Below are 25,921 nucleotides of genomic sequence, written 5' to 3' on the forward strand. Positions count from 1 at the left end.
GGTACTAGAAGTGTCTTGGCACGCTGTGTTGTTGGACTGTGAATAGTGTCGACAGCGACATAGTTGCAATATTTTCATTGCAATTTTCATCTTGTTATAAGGAAAGATCTAATTCAAACCCAGTTATATTTGAAGTCAAATATACACAATGTGATTTGGTAAAATTTCTTTGTCAGAAGTTTCACATTTTTACCAGAAATGATTAGGTATTTATAATTTGCTGCACAAGTAGTGTAAGTATTTTAGCATAACTTCAAGTGAATCAATGGCTTGTTATTTATTGCCTTATGCTCTACAGGAGTGATTTATAAAGCCATGCTCTGCACTGCCTGTTACTTTGTATTCTCTGTGCTAGAAGTATCATCAATATCATTAAATGAATTCACAGTGACATTGCTCTGGAACCATGGTTTTTGATACAAGGGTAACAGAACATAAATCAAGACTTATGTTTAATTCATAAGAGGCTCCAGTCTCTCATTTAGGTGTAGGCTGGGCTAGAAGGTGTCAAAAAATATGCTTTACAATACCTCTTCTGATTGCATTTCAGACCCTCTCTATATACCCTTATGTTCTCTGTGGGAATAATATATAGCAACACAGTGCAGTTTATCAAGTGAATAACATTTGTGGTTTTATTTATTTGGGTGCAAATGGTATCATTATTTTTACTGCAAGACAAAAAGGAATATATTTTCATGAATATACTTAAAATTATTCTTAAGGGAAACTATAAATTTAAAAGTAAGTCTTGCCTATTCTATACAATAAGTAGCATTGTCGATTATTTAAATTACACTTTAAAAATCTAATACTTTGTAGTATTTATTACTCTTATTTTTACTTCTCTCCATGCAGAATAGAAATAAACCTTCATTTTAATCTTTAATTACCTCTTCAAATTCCTCTTGAATTAGTGCATTAAAATCCAGAGCATCAAAAAGCCTGCAAGGATATTTATCTAGTATCTGTTTACTCTTTATTAACTTTATGTAAATATTTCTGTCCCATTTAGCTTTTGTAAAAAAAAATCAATCTTACAAAAGCCTAAACTTAGGATCAGCGCCGACTTGAAAATGTGCTTTTACCTCACTGTTATTCCAAGTGTACATGAACTCTTGACAGCACCATTCACATATAATGGTAATTCTGAAGCAAGAACAGTTAACTCTTCATGCTGATGATGCAATTATTAAAAGTGTTAATTATGCAAGATCTATGGGTGACTCCAGAGCTGTCATTTGCTAGATTGTTCCCTGCCTAGCTGTAAGAAGTGGGACATGTTCTCTTCAACATTTCTCAGGCTTGCCAAAATAGTCATTGCATATTTCAAATATATGACTGAAAGGAGTTACGTTGATGGGAGAATACTAATGTTTATACCTATAGCAAAACTAGAAAACCCCATATTTTGTGAAATGAAGGAATAAGTTTCGTTCAATATTTTAAACTGTTGTTCTTAATGGAAACAAAGTACCACAAAACAAATAGCCTATCGCTCTACAGGGAGAGAAATCAGACTTCAGACTCCTCAAGTCACAGCTTTCATGCCCTGCCCTGTGAATATAAATTTGGAATAAACATGGATTGATATGTAAAGGAGTTGTATTGCCTGTATCCCTCACCGCTTGCTGTCACAGCTGCCTGTCTTTGGTCTGCAGTGGTGGAGACAGGACACATCCCATGGGCCCTCTGGCCCCATGGTGCTATTTTATCTGCTCTGAGATAATCATGCTTTAATTGTTTCATTTGATGAAAATTTCAGAGTGTCTGAATTTCTTTCTGAGATGCAAAGGAAGCACATTTCAGAGACCTGTCCTGCCTCCAAAAATGGGATTTCTGTTCTCTTTACAGGCCTGACTAAAAGACTAGAGCTACTATAAGCTTTATTCAGTGGACAATATTTGCTTTGTCATGAAGGTTAGAAGAACATTTGTGTTAGAATGAGGGAAAAAATAAATGTAAACATATGATCAAATTTTGTACACAAACTTGGAAGAGGGTTAGATTTTTTTTTTTTTCACTTAAAAAGATGTTGAAAGGGAAATGTTTGGCTTAAAATCTTCTTACCTTGGCTTTGCAATTAAAAATTCTATCCAAAGACTTAGACACTCTTCTAGAACAAAAAGCATCTATATGTGAAAATCAGAAATTCCCATTACTAAGAAATCAGAAATTCCCATTACTATTGCTTAAAAATCTTCCAAAAATGCTTTATGCTGAGTACCCCATTGGCCGTTCCTCCCCCTGCAATGACGGCCTGTGGGGCCGTTGACATCTAGGAGCCTTTCCTTGCGGTATTGTGCTGGGTGATGTTGGGGATGTGACTGGTGGGTTTCGGGAATGTGTGTGGATCCTGAATGATCCATTCGTCTCATAGGAAGTTGTAGCCCCCAGATTCCCAGGTCTTCCTTATGGCACCCTGGGTGTCCCTCCCAGCTCTGCTGCCAGCCATCACCCAAACTACAGCAGACTAGTTTGGGACATCTTCTCCTTGATTTTGCAAAGAAAATGGGTATCTTCTTAGTTGTGGCATTCTTAGGCAGGGCATAAGGGGGCTCAGGAAAGAGTACCTGCTTAATGACATTAATGTGTTCAAGACCACAGAGCTCCTTTAGGATCAGAGCTTAACAGTGCAATAACAAACTGTAAGCTCATTTAATCTTCTAGTACTTCTAAAGTAACAGTGACTAGGGTAATTTTTCTTTGTTATATTGTGTGTCCTTTCATTAGGGAGGTTATGTTTTAAAATGGGGACTGCTGTGCATGGTGACATAGTACAGCTCCATTTCCCAGGCAAATGTCCAGTTCAGACAGTCACTAAGTAATATCAAGATTTTCTGTCACCAGCATTGAAAGCTGCCTTGCCAGTTAAAAACAAGAAGAAAAAACATGCAGAGAAATTCAATTTAATTTAGCTTAAGATATACTCCTGGAGTGATAATGCTGTCTGTCCATCCCTCTTTCTCCCTGCAACAATTATTCTTGAACTTGTAAGTCCATTCCATTGAAAGCTGGCAGCAGCTTAAGTGTCTTCAATATATTTATCTTGAATGTTTGAATATAGAGGACCATGCTGAAGGCAGCACTGGGAAGGATTATCATATATAAGAGGATCACCAGGAGAAAAATTTGGGGCAGCTCATGCTTGGCAAGGAGCTCTGGCTGGGCATGTGTTTTATCAAATTCTTCTTCAGCCAGGAAGAGTTTGAGTTGAGTTGGGAGACCAAGAGAAAGATCACACCAATGTGGCTGCAAGTGATGAGCTTCCTGTGGCTTAGAAATCACTACGCCTTACTTACGGTGAGAAAGGACTGTGTACACACTCGCACTGCATGGAGGTGCAAGGAGAATGCATTAAAGTAAACCAGTACCCAACAAACTCATTGTAAAATCACAAAGCAGTGTGGCTGAGCATACCTGGCATCAGGAATGCAGCCATGAGTTTCTGACTTCAGGAATGCAACGCTTTGAACAGGATCTTTTTTTTTAAAGTGTACCTTCCGAAATTAAAACGGGATTTTCTTATTTATTTTGATAGAAGTTTCAGATGTGTTAATTTGTATAAACATTTTTTCAAAGCATGAATGATGTTTAAAATAGACTATTAAGGAATATAGGTGCAGTTCCTCTAAAATACAATTGAACAGGAACAATATTTGTGCTCTAAAGAATAAACCTTAGCATGTGAAAAACAAATAATTCTAAAATTTAATGTATTTTGTTGTGCATAATGAAGCCTATAAAGTACCCTGGAAAAAGTAGAGCAGTTTCAATTATACTTCCTAAAAACAACAGATCAAAATTCTTTACAATGTTCTTATTGGTAAACTCTTCAAAAGAGCAAATATCAGTGTGGAAAATACTGACGTAATTTTATATAGGGTCAATAATACAGCCAGACAATGTTTAGGTGCAATATATATATATAGAAATAAAAATAAATACATCATTTGAAGTTCTGAAACTAAACCATACAGGCGAACATGTGTCCACTGAGTATTTTTAACATACAAGCAGAGGTCTTCAATTTAAATGTAAGGGATGGGTCAGTAAAATCGAAAAAGGAGATGGGTAGTAATGTCATGAAAGAAGGTTTACGGACTTGGAATTACATGATCTTAAGGTCCTTTCCAACCCTAACCATTCTATGACTCTATGAATCCAAACCTATTATGAGCTGTTAAACTGATGAATCCTCAGAAATGGATGTACGCAGAAACTAAAAGGCATAGATCATGGGCTGTATTTTAAAGTGTTTTATTTGTTGTTTGCAGTATATTGGTTTTTTGCTGTCTTCCTACTAGAATAACGTAGCAGAGTTAATCTTTGCCAATGAATGAAGTCTGCCTGTTTCCTTAGCATGTGCCAAACAAGTGGTACTGCATAGTTAGTGCTGCTATTTTTACAGCATTGTTTTTAGATGTTGTTCTCAGATATGGCTTATTTTCCTCTGAATTGATAATTGAATCTCAGTTATCTGTATGCCTTTACCAGTTAACAGTTTACTGCTATTCCTTCCATCTGTCTGATGGGTCTTACTTCAAGTCTTTTGACTCACAGCTACATTCATCCCATCCATAGGGACACAGTACCTTCTAGCTTCTATAATGTTTTTTTTTCATTGTAGGTTTTCGATATTTCAGCCATCCTCTGTACAGATGTGGGATTTTTTTTCCAGAGATCAACAGATGTTTGGTGACCATTCAGAATGGGCAGTTGCCATTTAAAATGGGAAATACTTGTGATACCTTTATGTGACTTTGCATCAGATCTAATATCTGTTATGAATCCATCTGTAATAGCAATCCTTGGAAATCTGGTCAGTTCTACTTAGGCTGTATGGGAAGATTTAACTAGGGGATAGTTGTCACTGCTGCTCCTGAATTTAACCTGAGCAGTGTTTCTTCCCTAATGGTACAGGGGCTTGTATTAAATGCAATGGTTTCTTAGTTGAAGAGGAGAGAATCACAAGAGCAAACCCACATTTTTTGTTGTTGTTTCTTTGATGCAGTCTTTAAAAAAATAATAAAAAACTCTGACACTCTGAAAACCTCCTTAGAATCTCAGTTTTGAGAAGTCCTCTTTTGTCATTAAGCATTAGCTCAAGTTTGCTGCTCTATTAATCAACCATAAACTTCTTAGCTATACAAATTGCAGATGAATTTCCCTAATTTCCACCGCCACTGCTGTATACAGCAACAGATGTGCAGGTCTCCAATGAATGCCCTCATCTGGAATACTTGGTATTTGGGATTCCAGACATGGGAATATGAGCTCTCAAGCAATATTTCAAGTAACAGAGCAGTAATTATTTGTGTGTATTTGAAAAGTTTGCCTTCCTGACAGCATTACTGAACTGAATTCCCAATATATTTCTTTTGACTAGAAACTGTCATTAGCAAATAAATGAAGAGTTGAAGTCTGGTAGCATTTCACCCAATAATTGCCTTTTTTTCTTCACCTGGGACAGGGAATACAGTGTTGGGACTGTGCAGAACATCGACAGGATATTTTCCTACAAAGACTCATTCTGGTGTTGTGCTCATTCTGCCAAAGATTTCTGAAAACAAATCTGTACTCAGGAAAAATGAGTTGGTAACAAAGAACATCCATCTACCCTGAAGTATTTACATTTTTGCTTAGATTCTCTGTTACTTTGGTTTCTTTCAAAGGCTGTGGTTATAAATCTCTTCATTAATACTTCAAGAGAAGTATTTTTAGAGTTTGATGTCTTTTTCGGTAATAGGCTTAAAGAATTACCAATATGTTATCAAAAGAAGATATTATGGCAATGTAGCTCAGGGTAATTTATTTCTGAGTAAGATAAGTCATGGATTGTTTCCTAGTAAGAAACATGAGTTCAAACTCATTATTATTGGAGCAGTATATCATATGGGAGGCTGCTGTCCAAATGAGTTGTAAATTGAGAGAATTTATGCCTGGGTCAAGTGAGTGACTAATTCAAGCTAAAGTTCAAACAGCAGTTTTTGTTTAACATAATCTTGATAACTCTAGTAATGTTTTATTATGCAAAAACATCCACAAATACCAGAACTGTGAATATGGATGTGCTGTTGAGCAGTTTGGCAAAAAGCAAAGCAGGGCTGTATGTGTTTGATTAATATAGCTGACCCTGATTTGAGCAGGAAGTTGATCTGGAGACCTCCTGAAGTCACTTCTGGCCTCAATTTTCTTATGGTCCTATGATCCTCTCTGTGGTCCTGGTTTCTTGGGTGGAGGAAGAAAGAATTCTGCTCATGGCTCAGAAGAAGCTGAATTCACCCATTTTGGAGCTGGCAGCAAGAGGGAAGTTGGGTCCTGATCACAGTTGCCGGCTCACAGGGACAGAGCTCCCATCCGCAGCAGAAGTGGAGGCCAGCACTAAGTGATGCTGGGCTATTGCTAATGCTCTGCAAGGTGATCACTAAGGCTATGTTCAGCCTTAACAGCTTCTGAAAGCTGCTGGATTGGAAAGCAAGGCTGGAGAGCAAGACCTATTGTGGAAAGACACTGAGAACTGATTGTTACTGCCCCTCTACTCTGCTCTCATGAGACCCCAGCTGGAGTATTGTGCACAGTTCTGGTGTCCTCAACATAAAAAGGATGTGTGGGAGCTGTTGGAACAAGTCCAGAGGAGGCCCACGAGGATGATCAGGGGACTGGAGCACCTCCCGTATGAAGACAGGCTGAGAAAGTTGAGGCTGTTCAGCCTGGAGAAGAGAAGGCTGTGTGGAGACCTCATAGCAGCCTTCCAGTATCTGAAGGGGGCTTATAGGGATGCTGGGGAGGGACTCTTCATTAGGGACTGTAGTGATAGGACAAAGGGTAACGGGTTCGAACTTAAACAGAGGAAGTTCAGGTTAGATATAAGGAAGAAGTTCTTTACTGTAAGGGTGGTGAGGCACTGGAATGGGTTGCCCAGGGAGGTTGTGAATGCTCCATCCCTGGCAGTGTTCAAGGCCAGGTTGGACGAAGCCTTGGGTGAGATGGTTTAGTGTGAGGTGTCCCTGCCCATGGCAGGGGGCTTCGAACTAGATGATCTTGAGGTCCTTTCCAACCCAAACCATTCTATAATTCTCTTTTAAATCTGTTTTTATTTGATCTGTCCGTCTGAGGTGGTAGAGGTTAGAAATTATTGAGGTAATTCAGGTCTCTGAGTGTGTCTTAATCCGAACCTTAAGACATTACTCAGATGGGCATCTCTGAAACATCTCTGAAGAAATGCGTAAGTATGCCATGAGCAGCAGGATCCATGAAGCCCAGTTTTTGGGCAGTAAGTCCCCATAGCACCCACATTGCACTACTCCCACGGGTGCCCTCAGGCCATGTCTCACACTCACCTACAATGCATCCAGGGTTCAGGAATAGCCTCCTACCCTTCCCCAGTACATCCAGCTCCTGCTATTGATGCCAGGCCCCTTTATCATAGTCTCTCCAGTTTATGCCATGTACCTGATGTCATCCCACCTGCTTGTTTTGGCTTGAGTTCTGTGATACTTAACAAGTTTGTCATTTTTTTCAGTGGCTGATGGAATTAATTATTCTCCTAAGGCAGTATTTCACCTGCCTGTTTCTATTTGTATGCTGGTATGGTCTTCAGGGATATATGTTTTCTTCCAACACATAAATCTGGCTGAAAATTAAAAACCATGCAGGAGAAATAACTGTCTTTGTATGATTAGTGACCCTGCATTTTTTTCAAGAGGTTCAGCATATTCCCAGCAAGTAGGAGGTAAATGAGAATAAGGAGAGAATAACAGGTCTTCAATACCAACTGTAATAGGCTCTTAGTTTGATTTTGGTCAGTCTGTGAATGGTTAACATATTTCATTTGTTTTTCACTCCTCTAAAAACTTTCAGGACTGTGGAGAGAGCGCAAAGAAACATTAGACAAGGAGTGTAATACTTCAGTGTTCGGTGAAGCCTTGGGAAGGGAAACCTGCCCCACTCTCTGGAGAGCAGCCTGTGGACACTTTGATTTTTGATGGAACATTTTCTAGCTTTAGACTAAAGAGCCAGATTTTATCCTTCCATTGTAAGCTGATTTTGTATATTACGGATGCACAAGTTGCATCAATGTAATTAATATGGAAATGAAGGGGTTTTAAGAAATTGGGTTAATTTGGCTATTTGAGGATTTCTCTGTGCGGGTTGTAAAGCAAATACAGGGAATGAGGTTCCAGATTCTCACATGATCCAGCTCATCCACAGCTGTTAGCAACATGCTTTGGGAACAGCTAAAGCAGGTTAGAGCAGGCTGCTCAAACTTTAACTGAGAAAGGGATAGCAATACAGATGGCATGAGAGCAATGAACTGAAAAGGTGGCCTTGAAATAATTCTTTTTTTCCATTATTTAGAATCTCTTAAAACCAACATTGTTTTCATCGTATGATCTCTTATGCTTTTAGATTTTAAATGTTTTAAAAATTTCACTGTATTAGCTGAATAAGTTATTTCTTAGCATTTTTCATGTAAAAAAAAAAAAAATAAAAAAAATATCACACCAGAAAACCAAAGCATCAACTACCTGCAAACTCTTCACTTTCTGGAATCGTGCAAAATCCTTGGCACTTCTGATGGGTATTCTTGAGATATACAACCATAAACTCATGGATAGGGAGAATCAGTATCACAGGTATTTACACAAAGTACTGGACATAATGGACTGGCTAACCCTTTTATATTATGGAAAGCAGTTCTTAAAATAAGTTTTGATTAATCTGATTAGAATCAAACCTTGATTTTATTTCTTTGCTTTTACCTGACATCCAAAACCTCAGAATCATGAGTCTGGAGTATAATGCAAACTGGAAGGAATCTCAGGAGGTCTCTAGACCACTATCTAGCTCCAAGTAGGGTCAGACGAGGTTGCTCAGGGCTTTAATCCAGTTGGATACAGCAGCAGTGGAGAGGAACTGCACAACCTTCCTTAGCTGACTGATGTCAGGCCCCCCACAGTCATCTCTTCTTCAGGCTGAATGAGCCCTGGTGTCTCAGCCTCTCCTGACAGCGCAGATGCTCCAGCTCCAAACATCTTGGCGGCCTCTGCTGAACTCACCTATAAATTAGCACTGTTAAACTTAATTAGTACATGTTGTTAAGAAAAAGATAACACTCATCATAGAAGCATATAGGAAATAACTATGTTCTGCGTGTCCATTTACTTACTACCTCTGTGTTCTTTTAGGTATGTCAAGTACTATAAAACCCACAGTAACATTTCCTCTTGCAATGTAGGAAAAAACAAGGGTTTTTTGTTGGGTTTTTTTTTTTTTTTTTTGTTCTTGAAGGATAATTTAGGTGGTTGAATGCTATCTTGATTAAATATCGGCCTTAGAAGACTAAATAAGTAAAATTTGGGAAAACCAGTACTTTTTGTACCAAAAAGATGTAATATATTCAATAGCTTAGGGTTAAATATAGGTTTCAAACAGTTATAAATATGCAATGCATTAAAAAACTAAAATCCATACAATCAGTGTTTCACTAGGTAATAAAGTACAGTATATTGCAAAATCTGAGACAAGGACATTCTCTCCAAAACACTGAAAAAGGTGGAAAACAGGGACGTATTTGTTGGCACTGTGTCAGTAGAGAGACAATAGATGCTTGTTCTATTATTTATACGAGCTGACTGCTTGGCAGATGCCACTGCAATAACCCTTTATTTGAAAAGTAGAAAAAATAGAATTTGCTTTCCTTTATAATCACACAATGCAAAATACTAATGAAAATGTTGGATTTCCTGTAGCTGAGAAGAAAGTATTGTCCTAATCTGCTTTCAGTCAGCAAGAAGCTCTAATCATTCCCGTCACATAAAACTAGATAGAATTAAAAAAAACTGTAATTTGATTCTCTGATACACAAGGGAAAGGAGGATGAAAATGTTTATGTACAGTTTAAAATTATAATTCTTACCTTTTTACTCTTTCATAGTACATATATACTGTCCTGTTGTATCCCTCTTTTGTACTCACACCTTGCAACCAAATAAAAGTTTAGTGTTTTTTAGGACTGCAAAAGAATGTTCTTATAAATTGTGAAATGTAGGGGCCTAAGCTGCCTGTGCACCCTTCTGCTTCAAGTGCTGTAGCCTTGAATCCATTCCATGCAGTACATTAAATCTCTTTCATTTAACTGCAGTGTTCCTCCCCTTATATTTACCCCAAATTATCAGACTGTCTCTCAAGCGTGTAACTTTTCTTTTAATGCCTAAGAGCAACAGCTAAACCCACCTTATGTCTTACAAGTGTCTTGTGTGTGCTAGACCACATACATACACAGTCAAAAATGTACACATCAGGGCAACACACAGGAGTGTGCACAGACCACCACACATTTTAAAAGATGCTCAAGTGTAGTTGAAGCTATAGGTTTTAAAAATGCATGTTTTGCATGGGCTGCATGGAATGAGATAAAACTTCTGCAAGACTAGCTGGATGCAGGTTGGGTCTAGCAACATGGAAAGAGTCACAATTAGCTATTCATAGTGCGTAGGCAGTGTGCGGGAGGGAGAAATATCATCTCTGCATATAGTGTGTTTTATCCAGTGAGAGTTTCTGACAGTCATATCAATGTTTTGATGCGTGTTTTGTTAATGGCAATGTGTTCTCAGGTAAAGGCAGTTGATAGGCCTGACCAACTTGATGGCCTTCTATGATGGGTGTACAGAACTGATGGATAGGGGCAAAACAGTTGACATTGTCTACCTGGACTTGTGCAAAGCGTTCAACACTGTCCCGCACAACATCTTTGTCTCTAAACTGAAGAGACGTCAATTTGATGGCGGACTACCTAGTGGATAAAGGACTGGCTGGATGGCCGCACACAGATTGTTGCAGTCAACAGCCCAGTGTCCAAGTGAAGAACTGGTAACAAATGCTGTCCCTCGGGGGTTGATGTTGGGACCGGTCTTGTTCAACATCTTCGTCGCTGACATGGACAGTGGGATTGAGTGCGCCCTCAGCAAGTTTGCCGATGACACCAAGCTGTGTGGTTCGGTTGATATGCTGGAGGGAAGGGATGCCATCCAGAGGGACCTTGACATGCTTGTGAGGTGGGCTGATGCCAACCCCATGAAGTTTAACCTTGCCAAGTGCAAGGTCCTACACCTGTGTCGGAGCAATCCCAGGCACAGCTACAGGTTGGTCAGAGAAGAGATTCAGAGCAGCCCTGACGAGAAGGACTTGGGGGTATTGGTTGATGAGAAAATGAACATGAGCCAGCTTCAGTGTGCACTCGCAGCCCAGAAACCAATCATGTCTTATAGAGCAGCTGCTAGCAGCAGGCATAGGGTTAAGCTCTGCTAGTGCAGGTAAAAAATTAACCTTGTTTTAATAGGTCCTATTGAAAACCTTTTTGGGGTGTCATGATATGAGGTGTTGTCCTGTAAGAACCCTGATTTTTTTTTTTTCCCCAGACCCCTCCTAAATGTGTTTGTCACAGTGCCTTCCCGTGCCAGGGAAAGGCACAGATGCCAAGAACCCCTGTAAGGGCAGAGCAAGTGCTGGGTGTGCTAACCACAGGGCACAAGCAAGTGGTGACAGCTTCAAGGGAAGGCCTGGGACAGGCACTCTGCTCCTGGACACACAGCTCAGCATGCTGCATCTAATCAACAGGAGGCTGGTAGTGCATCTCTCTGTCTACAGGTTCCTGAATGTACACAAGTGTCATTGGATTTCTTTCTCCCAGATGACCTGGAATGATTTGTGTCATCGCACAGGAGACAAATCGGTATTACTTAGGCTATGTTCAGAGGAGCTGGCAATACCGTACTCAAATAAAGTGGTTTTAAGCTTGCTGGCACTTGAGCAGGGTGGCACTTCAAGTCCTATTTCACAGGTGACGTGAACTATGTATAGTTCAAGTAGAGAATCAGCAAGTTATGTTTCTTTTTTGCTTTTCAGTGACTGACAATATAAAAGTCTTTATTGAAACCTGATTTCAACTTGAATAGTTGCAGTTGGGGAGTGAAAATTCTTTACAGAATTGCTGTAATTGAAGCATGGGGTTAGTAATGCCTTGAACTGACAGTAAGCCTTGACACCTGACGTAGTCTTCCTGTGTTCAGACCTCTTTCTTCTTCTGTCAGCAGTTTATCTTCTCTTGCTACTTTTAAAACCACAATTTCCTCTTTCTCTCTTGCATAGCCTCAAGCAGAGAAATACATCTAGGCTAATGGAAGTGTGAAGTTAAGAGGAGCTTTATTACCTCTAAGTTGATTTTCTTTCTAAGCTCTCACCATGTCAGGATGTTCCCATTCCTTCCCATTTTCCTTTTATTTCTCATCCCTTTGGAAAGATTCATTCGTAGTGAAGAAATACCACTGAAGACATGCAAAGCATGTGCATTACCCTTTGGCAGACTGACCAGTTAGATTTGATGAGTCACTTGCCCTTTAGCTGGAAATAAATAATGTACAATTACAGAATGAGACTATAGACTGGTCTGGAGTAACACCAATTAATAGTTAGTAGCTACCCTTCATCTAAGAAGTACTTAACTACATTAAGGACAGTATAGAAACTTGATAAACAGCATAAAAATCAGTTACTGGATATATATGTAAATACAACCCCATAATTAAGAGTTGAATAATTTTCTCTCTTCAGTAGAATCTTTTTCAGGCATTGTAAGTATCTTTTTAATTATAATTACAATAAATATTATGTAGTTTGTAGACTTGAGTGTGAATATAGGGATGGATATGGTTTTGGATATATTACATAATTTTAGAAGAGAAAAATCCAGATTCATGATCCGGTTCCATGAATCTCACCTGTCAGGAAGGAACATCGCCAGCAAAGAAAGCTCAATATAGAAAAGGTACATTTTGCACTTCTTTCTAAAAGTAGCTTAGGTCATGCATAATTGCACTGCATTGTTGTCATTTGCTCCATGAGTAAAGCATAAATACATAGAAAAACAAGCAGGTAATACTGGTAAACTGACAGTCGTGATACCCTTAATATCTCTCCGGCTGGTGCAGAGCCCATACATATGCCCATTGCAAAACCAATGCTAACGTGAGCATATGCTGTAGGAAGCAGCGGTGCCCTCACTGCACGGCACTGTTGTCCCCAGGGTGCAGATTGTTCCTGCTATGGAGCAGCAATAATTGGCTCCTACTTTGCATTATCAAACCAGGAATGATAGACACAGAAAGATGCAGATCATTCAACTGGCTGATGGCTCTCTGCCCACATCTTCTCTTTCTCACACGCACGCAGAGATCCAGCAAACAGTACACAGTTTGGTATTATTGGTGTTATTTGGTATTGCATTCAGACACATACTCGAGCTCCTCTCTGCATGTGGTCCGTGTTTTGAGAGTTTGCTCCTGTCTGACTCATAAAGGAATTTTGTGGTTGCCATCGCTGTTGCACACATCCTGAATTGTATCCTGGGCTGTTGCATAAACAGCATCTCTGAAGTCCCAGTCCACTGCCAATATAAGTCTTCTTTCTTATTGTCTGTGAAAAGCCCTCTCTTCCACCCTGCCAGACTGGAAAAGGGATAGAAATATACAAAATACCTTTTGTTCCCTAAATGTGTCATTTTCATGCATGTGCCCAGTAGCACCATGAGCTAGGGTTTTGCTCAAAACATGAAATTCACGCAGTGAAACACATTTGCAAAACATGTCTGTTGGTGCTGTGTTGGACCCACAGCTGGCTGTGAGATGCCCTGCCATTTTCACCTGCTAGAGGAAATCACTGTTTCTCATCCTTTTAAAGTTGCCTGGGAATGAGTTTGGCTTTGGAGATTGTTTGGTCCCACTCCCTCATGGGGAAATTTGCAGAAACATGTGTAGTGATCAAGGTTTCTTGCGTATTCATCACAATAAAGATTTAACAAATACTTTAGTTCATGAGACTTACAAATGAGACTTACAGACTCAGCTCTCTTGCCTTTATGCACTGAGATGATGTATTTGTTTTTGTTTTACTCTGTACTCGGTATGGTTACTGGTCAGACAGCAGATAAGAAATGCTGATGAAAACTATTGCATGATGTTTTGCCATATTTTACAAAAGTGTTGGAAATCCTAAAATAGTTTCCACGGTGCACATGGTAAGGGCTACAAACACCTCACACTGGTAAGGTGATCTCAGGACTGTGACCAAAACACTGTAGCTACCAGGTGAGGCAAGGCTCCAACTTTATGTAGATTTAGTTTCTGGAAGTCCAAGCAGGTGGGAAAAGCAGCACAGCTCCCCTTCCACAAGCGGAGGGAGTGCCCTAAAAGCCCTTAGGAGCATCAAGTAGCCACAGGTTTGCATTTCTCAACACACATATTGGTGTGGAGCTTTTCTAAATGAGCAGGAAGCAAAGTGGATCTCAGAGAAGTTTTCATTTAGTCCTGTTTGTACTCTGACCATTTGCAGCTGGGTTTTACATTGAGGATCCACTATGTATGAAAAATGTAATACTAGATGTGTTACTTTTGTTATTCTTCCTTGTAAGTGTAAGTGGACAAGTAGCATAGAGCAAGTGAGGCACGATCCATTAAAGCAGCTGGCTGGAAAACCACAGTCATAAAGTAGTTTTCAGTGTCTTACTGTTAAACTGAGAGGCTATTTCAAGGAGCTCATATGGATCTATCTTGAGCCCATTGATGTTAATTATTTTCATTACTGATCTGGAGAAAGGATAAAGATCACATGTGAAAAGTGTGCGAGTCTAGGCAGATATTGGAAGAACTTTGGCTGCAAGAAATCAGACTTCAAAGGCAACACTGGCAAATACTGAAAGGTTTTGAAATCTCAGAGACAAAACTGAAGTCATGAAGTACTACACTTAGAAAAGAGGAAGAAATGAGCAATTAGAAATAAAGAATGACTAGCACTGTTAGCATGACAGCTCTGTAAGAGAAAAACAAATCAAACTGCATTGTATTTCTAGCTGATTATGAGAAAACAAAATGACAAATCTTTCTGCATGGCACATTAGCTGTTCTTTTAGCTACAGGTCATTAATGAGAAATAATCATTCTTCAGACAAAATGGGTGAGACCTCAAGTATAGAAACTATGTGCAGCTATAGGCATATCACTTTCACAAAGACAGAAACAGACTGAGACCAGAGGAGACTAAGAAAACAGTACATTTTTCAGAAAGTGAATGGTTAGAGAACAGGCAGTGTAAAGATTCCCTTTAGCTTGTCTGGACACTGAGGGAAATAAAAGAAAGAACAACTTAATTTGCAGTAAACCCCAGTGCAGCATACCGAGAAATGTTGTAGGGTTTGTTTTTTCTTGGAGACGTTTGACAGAGGCCTGGGGCAGAGAGCTTACTTGTCTCTCCCTTTGTTTCCACAGAGGATTCCTGGACACCCGTTCAAGCTCTGCATTTCTATCAGTAGCATATAACAGTACTGCCGTTGCTATTGCCTATTGGGTTGTGTGACTGTTAATTTCACAGGGCAGCAGCACTGCAAACATTTCTTCTGCCCTGCACTGAGGCAGGTAGCTCTCCCAGGCAGAGTGAAGTGCTTAGCTTTGCAATGCACTTACTTTTACTGATGTTCTTCACTGTCTGGATCCTGTGCCACTGCTTTTTATTACCAACCTAGCCCTTTGGTTTTAGGAGCTTTTCTTTTGCTATGCAGAAACAATCCCTACAAGTTATTTTATGAATTTAAAAGGGTGGAGAAAGAAAAACACGGAAGAAAACAGACTGGGACTTCTGATTTGATTAGTCATGCGTATAGATATGCATATGCATATATAAATAAATACTACATTATTTATTGTTGTCTTTTCTGTGTTCACAGGGCTACAGCTACTCATAGGGGCCAAGTAATATTCAAGGATGCCTTAGCACAACAGCTGTGTGAACAGGGAGGTAAGAGCCACCATCATATTAAAAATATCTGACAAATGTGGTTTTGTATTGTACTTGCGTGTCAGTGTTACCCATCATGAAATTTCTTTCACAGAAAACAGCATCAGGATCTTTCATTCTTAAAAGTGATTCACTGGCTTCATACTTCCCATTAATTATCTGGGAAACCTCTCTGTCCTCTCTGCTAAACACTGGAGAATAAGCAAAATTTAAAGTAAATCCTATTGCGTTATAGACTTACCTGAAATCAGCTTGCAACAACCAACATTTGCTTTTTTGTCAAAACCACAAGCTGAATTTGAACTCTCACTGTATTAGCTAGAAGCAAAATACGCAACATGCCTGGAGCAAAAGCTCTGCTTACCATCCAGCTCATACTTTTGTGTGAACCTGGCTTTGTGAAGAACCCGCCTTGTGAAAGTAGGCCGTCAAACTTTTGCCTGTCACCTAGAGCATTTGATCATTTTTATAGCTAAACAGAATGTTTGACTTACACAAACTTTAAAAATATAATTGTTTGCACAGCTTTTCATAGATACACTTTTCATAAATAACCTAAAAATGAATGTCCTGTTGTTAGCTGTTATCTACAAACAGTACACTGCTTTGAACCTGCTTTATTAAAGCAGTGGGAAGTAGAGAAGGTATCCATCATTTTTTGTACAGGAGAGGAAGGCATTTCTGTGCTGATCAATTTTTATTCCATGAAATTCCAGTGATATTTCCATATAAAAACAGACAGTAGAACATGGGCCAACTGGTCTAAAATAAATATTTCAAAATTAGAAACGTTGTCATATTAACAAACAAGAGAAAATCACAAAAAAATCCATATATTTTGGGGGCAATTAGGGCCATAGGTTTTTTCCCTATGATCTATACATTGGCTTTTGTAATAAGAAGCTGTTGACCATTATGCCAGAAGCATATATTGAGTTATTCATATAAAGTATGAATAGTAATGAGGGAAAAATATTTTGATTTTCAATTTCAGCATTTGAGTTTTCAGTATTGTAAGAAGTAAGAAGAGGGATTCAGAGAGGTGACTGAGGATGTTAGTTAACAAGCTGGGAAGTCAGTTATATTTCAATGAATTAGAAGAGAGTAACACAGGTGCTTGAAATCAGAAATGAGTGATGTAATCATCTGAATGGAAAGTGATTGGGCCAGGTGTGTATTGGTATTTTTACTGTGCGGAATGAAAAAACATGTGGAGAAATCACCAAAATGCATTTGGTGTTAAGAACAGGAGATGAATTGTAGCCCCATGATGTGGAAGAGTAGTCTTCCAGTGACTAGTATAAGGGGATTTGGGAACAGAAGCGTTAGCAGGATCACAGTTTGGGATGTGCTGAGGAGGATGGTGAGGATATCTCACAAAGGGTACTTGCTGGATGGACACAAAACGAGAGTGGAAAAATTAATATGTACAGTTATCAGCATAAAATTATGAAAAGCCTCATAAGCATATGAAATTCTCCAAAGCAGATCTGGATAGTGAGTGCACCACAGCCAAAGGCAGTGTGTGGTGGCCAGAACAGGTAAGAAAAAGAGAAGGAAGTAGAAGACACATTGATGGCAGAATGACAGATTGCCAGAGAGCTGGCAGTGACCAGCACAATGAAAGCTACATGCAAGCAAGCTGGAAAGGGAATACATGTCTGTCAGTGTCAGAATTGGCAGCATAGTCAAGAAGAATTTAGGAAAAGCGACAAGATTTATCCCTGATTGAAGAAAATACCTTGATAAGCAGAGACTAGTGAGTAGAAATCCATCCATGCAGGCTTGACTGCCTTTTCTTCGGACTTGCTGTACAGAATCACAGAATCACAGAATCCCAAGGGTTGGAAGGGACCTAAAAAGATCATCTAGTCCAACCCCCCTGCAAGAGCAGGGTAACCTACAGTACATCACACAGGAACTTGTCCAGGCGGGCCTTGAATATCTCCAGTGTAGGAGACTCCACAACCCCCCTGGGCAACCTGTTCCAGTGCTCTGTCACTCTTACAGTAAAGAAGTTCTTCCTGATGTTAACGTGGAACTTCCTATGTTCCAGTTTACACCCATTGCCCCTTGTCCTATCACTGGATATCACTGAAAAAAGCCTAGCTCCATCATCCTGACACCTACCCTTTACATATTTGTAAACATTGATGAGGTCACCCCTCAGTCTCCTCTTTTGCAAGCTAAAGAGACCCAGCTCCCTCAGCCTCTCCTCATAAGGGAGATGTTCCACTCCCTTAATCATCTTTGTGGCTCTGCGCTGGACTCCTTCAAGCAATTCCCTGTCCTTCTTGAACAGAGGGGCCCAGAACTGGACGCAATATTCCAGATGCGGCCTCACCAAGGCTGAGTAGAGGGGGAGGAGAACCTCTCTTGACCTACTAACCATTCCCTTTCTAATGCACCCTAAGATGCCATTTGCCTTCTTGGCCACAAGAGCACATTGCTGGCTCATGGTCATCCTCCTATCCACCAGGACCCCCAGGTCCCTTTCCCGTTCACTACTTTCCAGCAGGTCAACCCCCAACCTGTACTGGTACATGGGGTTGTTCTTCCCCAGATGCAAGACTCTACACTTGCCCTTGTTAAATTTCATCAAGTTTCTCCCCGCCCAACTCTCCAGCCTATCCAGGTCTCGCTGAATGGCAGCACAGTCCTCTGGTGTGTCAGCCACTCCTCCCAGTTTGGTGTCATCAGCAAACTTGCTGAGGGTGCACTCAGTTCCCTCATCCAGGTCATTGATGAAAATATTAAACAGCACCGGTCCCAGCACCAGGAGATCTTAACAGGAGAGCTGACAGCAGAAATCGTAATCCTTTCACCCTTCTCTGCTTTTCCAACTTTGGAGCATAACCTTACCTCAGACCAACACTTTAGCAATACTTATGTTGGTTAGACCAATGTTATGGTCTGTGTCCTGTCCCCAAGTTCACAGGGACTCTGTGGACAAGGAGAAATGGGACTTGCGTATAATTTTTGTGTATAGAATAAAAAATGCTGAGATGTGCCATCCCTGGGCCTTCACTGGCTGCTCAGCTGTGACAGTCCCTGTGCTTCCTCCTCCCACCCAGCCACTGATAGCCACATCCTGCAGCACTTGCCTGAAAGGGTCTCTGTCTTCTGCACCTTGTCATAGTCTTCTGTATTCTCACAACTTTCATGCTTTCCATGATTTTTCCAGCAATTCTCTTTGCTTCATACACAGTCACTTCAGAGACTTTCTGGATTTATCTGCTCCAAAATGTGTGATGCCTTTATGCTAACTCCGCAAACATCAGGTTTGACTCAGTCAAGGATCACACAGAGGTACTGTTCTATGAGCAGCTGACACTGTATGACAGCCATGTAATCAGTCATCAGATTTCCTTGCAATAATGATGTTTAAGCTTCTCAGAGGTTCTCCTGGTCCCTTTTTTCCCTCACCTTTCCTACCTCAGCCACAGCTTTCTTGAATCAGATAGTCAACCATCCTCTTGCCCGTTGCCCTTCCTCCCATCCATTCCAGCACCAGGCTCTCCTCTGCCCTTTTGTTCTTACTTCTTCAGCAGACAGCATGCATTGTATTAATCCCCCTAACCAGTATTGTAACTCTTACACTATTAGGATTAATTTTCCAATCGAAATAAATTATGCTTCTTTTTGAAGCAAAGCTCAGTTCTTTTATTGCATGAAGACAATCACAGTTTAACGTAAACAAAAGATTCTTTCAGAAAGATTTAGTGATTTAGATGCAAACATCATATTAAGATATATGCAGACCAGCAAGGTAGATTGACATAAATGAGGTTTTATGGTCTGTTTCTGGCCCTAAACATTACCATACTGAAATGTTGTAGTGAATGATATGGCGTATTAAGTAAAGAAAAGAAAACCACAAAGCAACTTCCTAGATTTATTACAGGACATCTTTTTAATAAACATGTTCACTGGAGATGATATCAGACTTCATAATAACCACTACAAAGGATATATGTGATGACATGACAGTAGCATGGAATCTCAGAAACCATGTTCACTGTGCCTACCCACCCTCAGATGTGCATTAGTAAATCCTAATACAGTTAATGGCATTTGTGCAGTGAAAGGGAAGTGTAGTTCTTATTTTGAAAAGAATTAGAGTAGAGTATGATAAAGGGTAGTGTTAAGGGATGGCAATTTCAAACAAGCAGCCCTATGTATAATGTAAGAAGTGATGCCGTAGGGAAAGAAACCAAAGAAAGTAAAATAATTGCTTGGAAAGTTGTGTGTTCATCACATATATTGAATATTTTAGGAAGCTAGTGAGATCTTTGAGAATTGTTGTATGCTTTAAAGTTCATAAAGATTTTATTGGATAGGAAGAAAGGAGATAGAAAAATTATCAGAAAAAGGGTTAATCCAGCACAAATAGGCAAGAAAATTATATAAGCAATGACAGAAAAGGTAGATGTCTTATAAAAACTTCTAAGGGCAGATAAGTATATTAATGACTGACGATATTCTTGTCATTAACAATAGCTTTAATTAACAATACCTTTAACTTGTTGATCTAATAGCAAACTAAATGAAAAAAATAAACATTTTATTGTGCAGATTGATTCATATTTATTCCTGGCTTGAGTAGAACAAAAATCATACATTAATAAGCAATAGCATAATTCAAATGGAGTTGGCAAAACATCAGGCCTGGCTGCATTACTTTGTGGAACTGAAGAGAGTTTAGGTCTGTATGAAAACAGAAATCCTGCTGGGAGGAACAGCTCGTGTTGCAGGTATGAGTGCTTTCATGTCACACAACGCTGCCTGTCTTCGCAGAACCAAGCAGGGTGCTAAAGGGTCAAGGAGGCCATTGCCCCAGTACTCTATATAACTCTGGACCGATAGCACCATTCTTTGGAATAAGGGCCATACTGGGAGGTTTGTGAATGCGTAAGTTGGTTCTGACTGACTAGAGAAGAATCTCAGAACAGTAAAACCTAAGAGATGGAAAAGATGAAGGATGCTGTTCCCTCCTAGTGGAAAATCACTCCTTTCAGCATGGTTCCCAGAATTTCGTACTGTTTCATACTCAATGCCACAAACTGTAGGATTGGGATTCCTTTGTTAAGAAACCACTCTACAGTCTGACAGATGTCTCCATATGAAAATAAATCCTGAGAACTGGCCGACACTCTCTTTTATTTGGTGGCTTTTGCCTGAATGTTTGTGGAAGCCCCTTTAGGTGTGTTTCGTACCTTGTAAAATTTAATAATGCTCTGAAAGAAAAAAAAAAAGCAAAACAGTCTGCAAGCTCTCAGGCTTGACCAGAGCAGTATTTTGCAGAACAGAGACTGGAGTGTAGAGCTGACTTATTGTTCCTTGGCTTACGTGTCAGTGAGAATAATGCAGCCTTCAGGCAACACATTGACTCTTTCTAGGGGAATGTTCAGCCTCTATCATTCAATAGCAACTTTGTTTACCAGTAGAGACAAAGTATTTGCAGGAGTCTAAATAAAAGCATTAATTTTCCTTTTCATCCTCATCTGACTGCTAATGACAGGGAGATTAGACTTTTTCATAATCTGCAGAATAGAATATACCTCTCTCCACATCTCATTTGTGATGCATTGATGAGCAGCAGCTAATGGCTGCTGGCTTTTGAACCCTAAGCAGAGTGTTTGTCTGGGAGCATTTAAGCATTTGCGTTCCTGTAATTCACTTTTCCTTTACAATAAAAAAAGTTCAGGGTTCCGAGGGGGGGAAAAAAGAGTTTTCTAGTGTGTTTTAAGAATATTTTCTTATGCTGTATTCCCTATCTAACCCTGTACACACGCTTTACCCACAGAACTATGGAGTATGGGTGTCAGTAGTACAAATTGATGTTGCTGGAACATGTGTTTAATTTGCATTATGCTAGCTCTTTTTATTTGAATGGAGGCTTGTTTTGCTTAACAGTTAACCATTACAGTGTTCAATGAGTCTGGTTCTTATTTTTCCACTGACATCAGAACCATCACCAAATCTTTTTTCCTTTCTTATATTCCAGCTCCTCTACTTGAAGATAATATTCCCTTCCCACTTTTCTCATATTTCCCTCCCTTCCAGTTTAACCTAAACGGGACATATTTTTCTGTTGGCTTAACCTTTCAGTAGCCTTACTTCATCCACAGAAAATTTTAACCTTTTACTCCAAAAGATGCCTTCATTCTCCCTCATCCCATTGACACAGAGCCCCACAATGACCCCATTGACTTTTGAATTCCCCATTACTTTCCTCAGAATTCTCACGCTTCCAGTTTCACTGTTGCCTTTCTCTCTCTGAATCACTTTGTATTGTGTACTTTCTTCTGTGCTTTGCCTTACCAAAGGGATAGCCTTGTCTTACAAGGCAAGCATCATGCATTTCCTTACATTTTCTCATATTGTATTTGCTCATGTCTCTCGGTTTGTGAACTCTGTTGAGCCCTGTTTCCATTCTTTGCTTAGCACAATTTGTCTCTTGTAAAGCCGTGTATAAACTTAGGGTGCTGGTTAAAAATCAAATAATGAATTAATTTACTTCTTTTAAAAAAAAATACACAATTCTCATTCAAGCTAAGATGCACTTTGGAGCCACACAAATATTGATTTTCAATTTAAAACCACCCAACCGTGTGCCTAAGGAACATCTAAGACAGTGAATCATGGTTTCAAAAATGAATTAAGATGACCTTTCTTTCCCCTCCCAGTTTGAAGTGTTGTATAATTCCTTTTAAATTGTGAACATTTTGTATCTTTGTGCTGTATAGCTACTCTGCATCATATCAGTTTTTTAGCTTGTCATGTTATGCAAGGAAACTCCATTTGACTTCAGCCATGCTATATGGCCTGCTCTACAATCCATATTGTTTTAAAATAAGTCATTCTGTAAATTGACAAAAAAGGCAGATCTGAAAATATTTATTACAATTGGTCTTGTGTGATGTTTTGAATTTCTGTTATTTTGGGGACCTTAACTGCACCACTTGAAGATCAATACACTTCTGTTTTGCAATAAAATATAAAATGTAATACAGGAATTATTTATAGCGAGATTAAAGTCTAGATTTATCACTCATTAAATAGTACCTTCACAGCCTTTTGTCGTATTCAGCTCTGGAATTTGAATTACAAATCAGATGAAAGAATACCTGAGGCAAAAGTGGTTGAGCTTCTCAGATCCTGTAAAGATCTGGGAAACATAACTTCTCCTCAACAGAAAGTCTTTGTTTATAGGAGCAACGTTTTGCCTGACAGTAAGTGTTTGCTTAATTTCATCTTTAGTTATTTTAAATGAGTGATCAGTAACACTAGTATGTGTCTTCAAAATTTCCTTCATTTCAGTCCTTTGCTAAGCAGGATTTTTTGCGACATATTGTACATATAATTGAAGAGCTGTTTTAGGAAAAATTCTCACATCAAAATTTTTATTCTTTAATCACATAAAGAACTAGTTATATTTTTAAAAATGCTGAAGTCAAAGGGGTTAGCAAATGTAAATGTTCCAAGTCTGTGCTATACATGTGTCTTTTGGCTGAATGCTAAAATTTTGAATAATAACTTCAGAAAGCATCATTAGTGACTGTGTGTATCCGGGGCTGGACCACCTTCTACAGAAAGCCTCTTCCAAAGAGCGATGCCAAGAAACCTGGGTTAAATGACAATCTAGTCTTTCATTTTTTGAGGTCTAAACTGCTTTTGTTAGAGTGGAAGGGCTTTTTCAGTTGAGTTATTCTCAAAGGCAAATGAAATCTGCTTGGCCAAGTAATGAGTCTGTCGGTGATGTGGCCTGACACGACCATCCCCCTCACAGATGAGTGCTAGCAGAGTGGCTCTCAGTCACACCTGTATTCACAATGGATCATCCCTTTGTGGTGGTCTGAACTAATGAAAAGGGGTAATAGCATCAGAGACAGACATCTTATTTTAAGCTTAACCTTTTACAACATCCAGAAAGAATATCTCAAATCCTATGCCATAATGTACTTCTTTTCCTACAGGCAAAATCCAGCACAGTTTTCATTGCTCAGACTGGGAAATAATAATTTCTTCTGTGCAAATAGTATTCAGAAGTTTTCCAGAGAAATTTATACATACATCTATGGATAATTTTCTTGTACCAAAAAAATGGAGCGAGTGAGCTACATAAAGAGGAAAAGATTTCACATCTGCATGTCTGCAATTTCTATTCAGCATCATACTCTTAAGAATGCCTTTGCTCTTTGCTGCAGTAAAGCTTTCAGTGGTTCTGTGATTGTTTTCAGTGTTGTCTATATATGTGTATGTGTATGTGTATGTGTATATATATATATATATACATATATATATATATGGTGAATGGATGGAGTAAAACCTGTTGGTCTTCCAAGTCATAAGTAAGGCAAATCAAAGGTTTGTGTCTGAGCTAAATCCAGACTGCTTGCCGTGTTTTTCTGGTCTACAGATACCTAGGTTGTTTCTTGCTCAGTCTTCTTAATCACCAACTTCGCCGTGAAGCGTTGCAGTTTCATTACAGAATGTTACGACAGAAATTGCAGTACTTCAGTAACTTTTTTTGCAAATATGCTGAAGAAATCAGGAGTACTGATACAGTTTAGGTTAGTGCCCAACAAGAAACACGGAATCTTCAAAAGAATCTTGGCTTCAAAAAGGTCTTCTTTTATTGTTCTATTTACCAAAGAACAAAATACAGCTAGAAATATAGCTGCATGGGTGAGGTGCTGAGAGGTAAAAGAGGTAGCTACTCTCCTGAAGTTTACTTACATGCACCCTTTTTACCTCCATGAAAACTATGACTTACTTTGAATTTAAGATCAGGTGAAGCAATGGATGTAGTAACTACCAAGGAGTATCTAGCACACTGAGTAGCCACCTTCTAGACTTCCTCACATCTATCTTGTATTACACCCAAGCTCCTGTTGCAAAGTGTTAGAAGAAGGCTACTTAATAAAGTTTTGTCATTTAAACCCATGCCTCTCATGCAATGTGTCATTACAATATTCTACTGTTTCCTAGAAGACAAAGACCTACAGGGGAATTGATTCACCAATGCATGTAAAAGTGTGCTTTAAAATAAATGTTTGATTCAGTGATTTGTGGGATCAATCTGTTACTTGTTGCCCTAGTAATATTAGGATTTTTTTCTTCCAACAATATAGCTAGTAAAATGTTGTCCAGTGCAGTATAAATGGTCAAAGTGTGGCATATTTACCTTGCTATTTCTTTTGTTCAGCCTAATTCCTACTCTCTTTGTCAATCACTGAATTACTGATTCTTAAGCCAAATTAGTAATATCTCACAATCCTAGACTGGAAGCGATCTTTCTTACCTTGCCATGCAACCATTCCTGTCTTTCATTTATTATTGATGTTAATTTGAATTAGAGAATATTTATTTTTCTTTCCTGTTATATTTTTATAACTTTTGGTGTGTATCATATTTTTCATAATTAAACTATTGGGATAGTTTACTTAAGAGACCATGTACTGTGCAATATTTTGGTGCTAAATCAATTTTTAATGCTACAATTAAGCCCTAATCATAGAAGATATTCATGCATTGTGTGTCTTTGTTCTCCACAGCCCCGACAGAAGCTCCCTTACATCCTCACCTAGGTATGTGATTTGTCGTTCTTATTACTAAAGCTCAGAATAACTAACTTTCTTACAATAAACAATCTGTAAGGTCATATGAAACTAGCTCTGGGGAATTCAAATAAAAATGAAGCTCATATGAAGTGAATTATGTCTAATTCTGATTAGTTGTTTTTCTCACTGTTATTTTTATTACTGTTTATTTATTGCCTTTGAGCCCTTGCAGTGCAAGTACATCACACTGCAGAGCTTTTCTTCCTAGCTGTGCGCTAGAGCATCTGTTTGCATGAGGACTAGAGGGCTGGAGCACGTCTTCTGTGAAGACAGGGTGTGAGTTGGGGTTTTTCAGCCTGAAGAAGAGAGGACTCTGGGGAGACCTTATAACAGTCCTACAGTACCTAAAGGGGCCTGCAAGAAGTCTGGAGAGGGACTTTTTGCAAGAGCCTGTAGTGACAGGACAAAACAGGGATGGCTTTCAACTGACAGAGAAGAGATTCAGA

General features: G+C 39.2%; 1 protein-coding gene across 2 annotated transcripts in view; it reads left to right on the forward strand.

Moving 5' to 3' along the window:
* RELN (reelin) overlaps positions 1-25,921 on the forward strand; it is a 289,653-nt gene that overhangs the window by 99,104 nt on the left and 164,628 nt on the right. For both annotated transcript variants that reach the window (XM_065666462.1, XM_065666471.1), the window contains exons 4-5: positions 15,779-15,849; positions 25,410-25,442. In XM_065666462.1, coding sequence (XP_065522534.1) covers positions 15,779-15,849; positions 25,410-25,442 — 104 coding nt within the window. The remainder of the gene's footprint in view (positions 1-15,778; positions 15,850-25,409; positions 25,443-25,921) is intronic.

The sequence above is a fragment of the Lathamus discolor genome, chromosome 1 (genome assembly GCF_037157495.1).
Source record: "Lathamus discolor isolate bLatDis1 chromosome 1, bLatDis1.hap1, whole genome shotgun sequence".
Classification (NCBI taxonomy): domain Eukaryota; kingdom Metazoa; phylum Chordata; class Aves; order Psittaciformes; family Psittacidae; genus Lathamus; species Lathamus discolor.